This window comes from Chamaea fasciata, unplaced genomic scaffold, assembly GCF_029207755.1.
Source record: "Chamaea fasciata isolate MVZ Bird 193981 ecotype frontalis unplaced genomic scaffold, bChaFas1.0.hap1 SCAF_9, whole genome shotgun sequence".
In the NCBI taxonomy this organism is placed as follows: Eukaryota; Metazoa; Chordata; class Aves; order Passeriformes; family Sylviidae; genus Chamaea; species Chamaea fasciata.
The window spans coordinates 1271928-1279427 of record NW_027094094.1 but is presented as its reverse complement, the minus strand read 5'-3'; the positions used below and the strand labels follow the sequence as shown (position 1 = coordinate 1279427).

Below are 7500 nucleotides of genomic sequence, written 5' to 3'. Positions count from 1 at the left end.
AACGAAGTGATATTTAAATCCAAATTACTATTTGGGGCTTTGCAGGACAATAAATACATGTGTGCACGTGTGCAGGCACAGCTGCAATTGTGTGTGAGTGATTCAGGGGCTGATGGGCTCCAAAAAGATAGGATTTCACAATTCTGGGTTTCCAGAGACACTTTCCATTCTCCTCTTCATCTCAGCCTATCTTCTTTTAGCAGTTCAGGGAAGAAGTCAATCACATTGAGTGAGGCTGAAGAAAAACATTTTATGCTGTTTTTCTCATCCAAACCCCCTCCTGCCGTAATCTGCAGTAAGGCCCAGGCACAGGAAATTGACCTCACAGTAAATTCTTTAAGGATTCGGTCATGTTTTTACCATCCACTTAAACTTGCATACATAACCTGAGACTGTACCTCTGGATCAAGGAATATGACAAGCCAAAATAAAATCAAGTCAAATTAAAGAGCAAGAAAAAGCTGCAAGCAAAACAAGACTGGAATAAAATAAAATAAAATAAAAAAAAAGAAAGAGAAGAAATAAAATAGGAAAAGATGAAAAATTGGTTGTGACTGCAAAACTGTAAGTATTAAATAAAGAAAGAAGTCAGAAGCAAATTCAGAAGCATCTGTGTTCTCGTTGACAGGGGCTGAGAAATACTAATGGACTTTTTTTTAATGGGTGCTTTGATGGATGAGAGAAGAAATGACGTAAAAGTAAATGTAGTGGTGTCTCAACATAAAGTATGGTGAAATAAAAAAAAAATAGGGAAATAAAAAAAATAATAAAATAAAATAAAAAAAAGCATTGCAACTAAAAAAAAAAGGACATGTAAATGTGTGCCTACCATTTTCCAGATAAGAAGGGGCCGTACCTTCTGAGGGGTCAAGGCGGCGAGCCCGCCTCCCGTGTTTGGAATTGTTGTGTACAAACATGTTGTCTGAGACAGCCAGCACGTGGCCATCCACATTGACTGTTGTTGATACAACAACCTGGAAGAGAAAACAAAACCCCACATTTCAAAAAATCCTGCAGATTTCCCCCGAATCAGGTCTCGTAAGACAAAACAACATCCTGTTACTTTTCTGTTTCTATTTAAACCGAGTGAATGACATCTCTGAATACATCTTTGTTTGCGTGGCGACCACTGGTGATTTTTAACTCACAATTGTTTCTCTTCAGAACCTGCTACACTAATTAGAGTTTAATCTCCTATTATGCTAACAAATGAATTCAATTCAGGGAAATATTCTTCTAGCCATTAGTTTCAGAAACACCCCTCTAGCCACTCATTTTAAAAGCTGCTGTTTTGATTGATCTGTTGATATATTGATTAGATAGTTTATCTAATTAAAATTTGTTCACTTGAGACTCTCTTCAAATGAAGGGTTGTGAGGACTCCAAATAAAAAAAGCTTAATAAATCAGGAACCTTCGTAACTCCCCATTTTTTTCTTCAGTAAATGATCTCCAGGTCAGTTTTACAATTACATTTAATGTCTGATAATGAACTTTTTTGCATCTGAAAAGGCCGAGTTGAATATGAATAGTGAAAGTGTTTTCAATCCATGAAAAGTATCCCTTCTCAAGTTCATTTGGATGGTGATTGACCCTGGTATGTCAATGGAATTTCCTCCTTTATTTTTGAGTGAAAGGCTCCTATTCTTGTGTCCAGGTTCAGAGTCCGGCCATAGAAGAGATGATGGATAGGGCCTCCTTTGGCTTCCAGCTGCTTCTCAGTCGAAAATGGCAAAGGAACATATGCAAAATGCACAACCTTCCCGACACAAACACCTCCACAATGGAGCTCTGGGACCCCTTCCGGAAGCACCAGCCAGGGAGGAAACCAGCCAGGGTTTGTGTGGAGCACGGCCTCGTAGGTGGATCACTGTTATCCCACACTGACATTTACATCTTATTTAAATACTCCAGCACGGGCCCTTTGCTGTGGTTCCAGGTTTCCTAAAGGAAGCCACCACCGCAGCGTTTCCTCCGGGGTCAGTGGAGTCTGTCAAGTCAGGTCTGGCTAAGTCAGGCCTTATCAACCCAGCTGGTGAGGGCGGCCAAAGGTAGGACAAGTTTTAGCGTCCTCCTCCCATTTATTTAAATTTTGGTTGTAACAAAGACGGTTGCAGCGTTCTCCCACCAGCCTCTAAAGCCAAGCACTTAACGAACACGAGTGGGAGGGGAGCAGAGAGCCTCCTTCGCACAGAGCTGGTCCAAGGCATCAGAAGAAAATTCTTGTCTGCTTCTATGTTTTGGATCACCTCTGATCCTGTTTCTTATTCACAAGCCATAATTAGCTCTCAGCTATCACAGCACCTTTTCTGTGTATCCTGCCTCCTTGGAGACAGCCATCTGCGGTACCCTTTAGAACAGCCCGAGGGCAGTTCTCTGCCAGGCTGCTCTGCTTCCCCAGTTCCCTCCTCCCAGAAGTGGACACTTTCCCTCTTGTCAACATCCACTTCGGAGAGTGCTGAGGTTGCACGCCCAGCTCGGCCACAGAGCTGCTGCCAGGCCACTGGGCTATCCTCTTTCACTCTTAATGAGATTCCCAGACTTTCAGAGATATTGCAAAACATGCAAGCGTGACTTCCAGCCAGGATTTCTGGGTTTGGTTCCTAGAACACGGTGTATTAAAGAGACAGAGCAAGGTGTATATGAAAATGACAACTATTTTTGTTCTGTCATGTCTATATAGGTCAGCCACCAAGGGAAAATACTGTAGTTCAGCAAAAGAAAGTCGACGTGCTACGCTTTGTTATATCGCCTCGCTCCTGCAGTGCACCTCCACAAAGGTGCTGAGGCAGGGAAACCAGGTAAAAATACTGTTCAAGATCTGACATCCTGTTAAGTCCAGTTAAACCTTCTGAGAGGCAGGGAGATTAGCTAAAGAGACCCAGGAAAGTCTTTCTAGTGCCTACTGGCTCCATTGTCGACCACAAGATCACTCGTGACTGATGCTTCATTTAGTCATCAGTGAGACAAAGAGGACGTTTCCACTCATTCCAGGTTTGACCTTCTGTTCTGTTCAGATGGATCAATATCACCGATGCCACGTGAAGCTGAGATGCATGAAAAATGGAAGCCTGGCTCGATTGTTTTGAAGAAATATATATATATATATATATATATATATATATTTTTTTTTTTTTTTTTCCCAGCTACAGATCTTTTCTGTTGGCTGGCTCAGGGGTGCTGGCTTCCCCGGTTGGTTGGCTGCGCACGAAAACAGATGTCACATGTTTTGCTATCAAGTTTAACCACAAGTAATTCTTCTCCAAACTGAGAAAGTCCTGAACATCTCAATACTACTTTATTGCTGGAATCAAAAATGAATCATTGTGAAATATTTTGAAATAAAAGGCAGTTATTTCCTAACGAGCCTTGCGAATGACCCCAGACACAGAGGAAATCATTTGTCCACCCCGTCAGCTGCCTCTCTGTAGTGCTATGATTCACCACAAAAGCTGTAAGGAGAAAGTGAAGTATTAAACATCTTCTAACACAGTGGAAACAAAAATCTGTGGGTTGGGCCACCACTGCTGGATCTGCAACTTGTGAACCAGGGAAGTGTGAGTTCCAAACTTCCTCCAGAGTCATGTTCTCAAAGGAAAATCAAACTACTCAGTCAATACAAAACCTCTGCAGGTCTGAGCAAACAGCACACTACAACACAAGGTGATAGGAGGAAGGAAAATCAGGGAAATAATTCCTAAGGAAAGATCCACTTGCTCCAACATTGATCCATTACAGCCCACTGCAGAACTCCGGATCCAGCACTTAAATTAATGGGGGAAATATAAAATACTGACAGCAACTTTTTAAAGCACTGGAACAACACTGAGTGGAAGCACTGACTGCGTTTTTTCCTAAGTTGAAAAGACGAAGATGCAATCAAGTCTTTTATACATCATTTATGAATTTAGAGGGATCTGTACCTGGAATCTTCGCATGTCTCGTGGGTTGCCTGCATTCTTCAAACAGTTCTGATTGCACTTGAGGAAAAACTTTAGAAAGAATCTATAAAAATACAAAATTGAAATCTATTAGATTCGTCAAAATGTAAATCCAATTTTTAAAAAAGTTTAATAAAATTTAATCATAAATAGTTATACCCAAAAGAATACTGGTAGTGATACATTACTTTCCTATTCGTTAATGAACTTATTTTAAAGCATAAGATCTCTGTCATAAACAGAACATTATTGCCAAGGAAAGGCAAATTTATATTTTTAATTTTTCAACAACTACAAATGTATTGACTCCAGGCCATATCCTTAGCTCGGTGTGGGAAAGTTGATTTCAATGACTCATTGACTTCAAAGGCAATGACTTACACCAGATGAGAACTTGTCTCTATTTTTTTAATACTTTTCATTTTTTTTTCACAACTTATATTAGCAGTAATGACCTCTACGTCGAGAAATTCCAAAGGTAATGATCAATCTTCTGAAAAACACTTGGCTTTGCCTCCGGTTTGGAAACTCTCGCTATTCAAAGGGACTCGATCCAACTCCTGCTGACTCCAGGGAGATCCAGGCAGGATCTGCCCAGGGGCAAGGCCCCGGCTCCCTCATTGTTTTTGAAAGGGAAGGAACATGGCAAATTAGGCCCTGTCTTTCGACCTCTTCAACCTTTGCCAGCCTTTAGCTGTGAGGAGTCGCTCTACCCAGGGATCGAAATCCAGCTTATTTCTGCGGAGCGGAGCGACAGCCAGCAATTATTTAGGACTAACCCTTATCATCCAGGCATCTCCCCATAAACCCTTCTTGCAGCCACGCTGCCTCGGGGGAGCACAGAGAGCACTTTGAGGGAAGGGGAGAGCTTGGGAAGATGGAAACTCCTTTCTGCCACCCTCCTGCACCACTGGAATGAGCAGGGAAGTCTCCACCCTGCAGGACTGTGGGATCCTCAGGAGGACATTCACAGCCTGACATCATCTTTTTTATTTATGCACTCATGTTTTATCTTTCATAACAAAACCATGTCTTAATTAGGTTTTCTGGCTAATGGCTGACCACTAATGACAGGCAAAGCTCAGGGCTTTCTCCTCACCCAGAGTTCCTCAAATGCTCCAGTCCAGCAGCTCGTGCTGCCCAACCTTCTCCGTGCTGGACAGCGAGGTCAGCCAGAGCTTTCACATCCAGAACAGGAACAACTTTGATTTATTCACTCATGTCAGTCTTCATAAGTGACTGGGACTATTCCTGCTGCACACACCTCACAGGAGTTTCCGTGCACCAAGAGCATTCCTGGCAGGAGGCAAGATAGGAACATCTTTCCTCCTTCAGCACCCAACAAGGCCCAGCCACGGCCAGCAGAAAGAACAAGAGTGGCTGCATCACGTCTCACTCCCGCTGAGAAGCTTCGGGGGTCATACAGGAGCATAATGGGAGCACTCCTAAATCAAAAATTGGTGCTTTTAATCCCAGCTCTTTCTTCTCCATTAAACCTTGAGCAGCACCCTGGTGTTACCCCAGGACACGAATGCTGAAGGAGCAATCTCTCATATCGGAGAGACAAGCAGGGAAACAACCAGGTTTACTGAAACTGCATAAATAAATCGATGCTGTCAGTTCAGCTGAATGCACATTTCTTTAAAACTTCCTATCCCAAAACCTGTAAAGGGGTTTCAGCTGTTGAGTTGAAAAAGATCTGGATTTCTGTGGTGGATGACATGATCTCCTAGCTCGGATGCTCGGGTTTTCTGGATGCTGTTGCAGGGATATTATCAGCAACTCCATGAAACTGCCTCTATGTTAGCCACAAATTTCCCCTAACTTTACCTGCTATGTTTTGGAAGTTTTTTTGGTGTTTTGGGTTAGGTTTTGTTGTTGTTGTTGTTGTTATTTAAGATACTTATTCTCTCTAGATCAATTAATTCTAGGCCAGGTTTCCTGCCCATTGCAGGGTGGCTGGATCTGGATGATCTTTGAGGTCCCTTCCAAGCCAAATCACTCCACAGCTCTACTATTCTAAAGGTAAGATCCTTTCTGTCAGATCCCTGTTTGATTTTGCACAGCTTCCACCACCCAGACTGTGAGTCTGTGCCAGGTCCAGCTGACGCCCAGCTCCACACAGAACCCCCCAGTGCTGGGGAGCCAGGAGCTGGGACCAGCCTCCAGCTTTACAGTTCCTTAGTGCCACATCCAGGCTGAAGAGCAGTATCTTATCTTTTCCTTTTTTTTTTTTTTTTTTTTTTTCCTCCTGATCTCAAATGGGTGTTGTGAGGCTTATTGAGCTAATGTTTGTAAATTGCTCGGAAATTCTCCAATGAATTGTGCACTAGGAATGCTAAGTATTGCTCCTCGTGGATTGTTTTTAGCGTGAAGCATTCATGATGAATTGTTTCTATACAGAGAGCTCACATCCTGTCAAAGAAAAAGGGCCATTAAGCACCCTTTCACTAAACATCAACTGGAACCGGTATTTGTTCAATTATTTGGTGAAAAGGAGCCACTCTTGGTGAAATTAGACATCATCAAGTTTATTAGGATGGCTCTGAGCACCGGGCTAAACACTGATGCCAGGCTGGAGTGAACACAAGCAGCACTCCCATCTCAGCTCCAGTACATTCCTTGGTGCTGAGATATTTCATTTCACTCTTTACTCTGTGCTGTCAGAGTTCATGGAGCACAGGTGGCATCGGGACAAGCTTTTCAGAGGAAGACAACATAAGTTAAAAACCACATTCCCAGGCAGGGTGTTCCTCCGTGCCAGGAGGAGAAGATCGACTTGGTGGTTGCTCTCAGCTGACCACCAGGGACTGTGGGCACTGCAAACCCATCCCTCCCACCCCAATCACCAGACCAAGCAGAGCTCCGCTCCTGGTCCTTGCTGCTTGCAAGGTTTCATCTCAAACTTTGAGACAAGAGTGAGAATTCAAGCCTTTCCAGGTTTGGCTCTCCCTGTTACATTTTGTACCCTAAGCAGAAATTTTAGCCTTTTTTAATAAACACAGCCTTGCAAAACAGCCTTCCCAAAACAGGCTAAGCTGCCCCTAAAATACTGATAGGGAGAAAAATGCAGTCTTTGCCATGTCCCCTTGCTCTGATTTTTTTTCCCACTGCTAGAACGGGGCCTGCTACCCTCTTAATTAAAATGTATTACCTTCCACGAGACTCCACTATTTTAAGCTAAAATTTACATCTTTTATTAACTCACCTCACCTATACACTTAGCTCTGATGCCTCTCGCCGCCCATCTGCCATCCACATACAGTGAGTCACTTGATATTCCACCCACCAATTTTTCCTAACAACCACTGTGCAATTAAACTCAACACGTTCTGTTGCGAGGTAAATTAGGCACACCTGCGGCCAGCCTGCATTTGAACCGCATCAGAAAAGGACCTAACAAGGTGAGAGCAGTACCACAAAGTTATAGGCCTGTCAAGCAATTAGGTTTTCACTTCTGGGACATCCGCACAGTGCAATTATGCTACACATTACAACCTGGCTAATCTTCTGAACAAATGTCATGTCTCGGAGAAGCGAGGAAAAGCAGTTCATCTGCA

General features: G+C 43.1%; 1 protein-coding gene across 17 annotated transcripts in view; it reads right to left on the bottom strand.

The window, feature by feature from the left end:
- EBF3 (EBF transcription factor 3) overlaps nt 1–7500 on the bottom strand; it is a 128437-nt gene that overhangs the window by 39684 nt on the left and 81253 nt on the right. For 10 of the 17 annotated variants that reach the window (XM_066190694.1, XM_066190713.1, XM_066190708.1 and 7 more), the window contains 2 exons: nt 3923–4004; nt 830–974 (listed from right to left, as the gene is read on the bottom strand). In XM_066190694.1, coding sequence (XP_066046791.1) covers nt 830–974; nt 3923–4004 — 227 coding nt within the window. The remainder of the gene's footprint in view (nt 1–829; nt 975–3922; nt 4005–7500) is intronic. The other 7 variants (XM_066190706.1, XM_066190701.1, XM_066190712.1 and 4 more) reach the window with 1 other exon arrangement.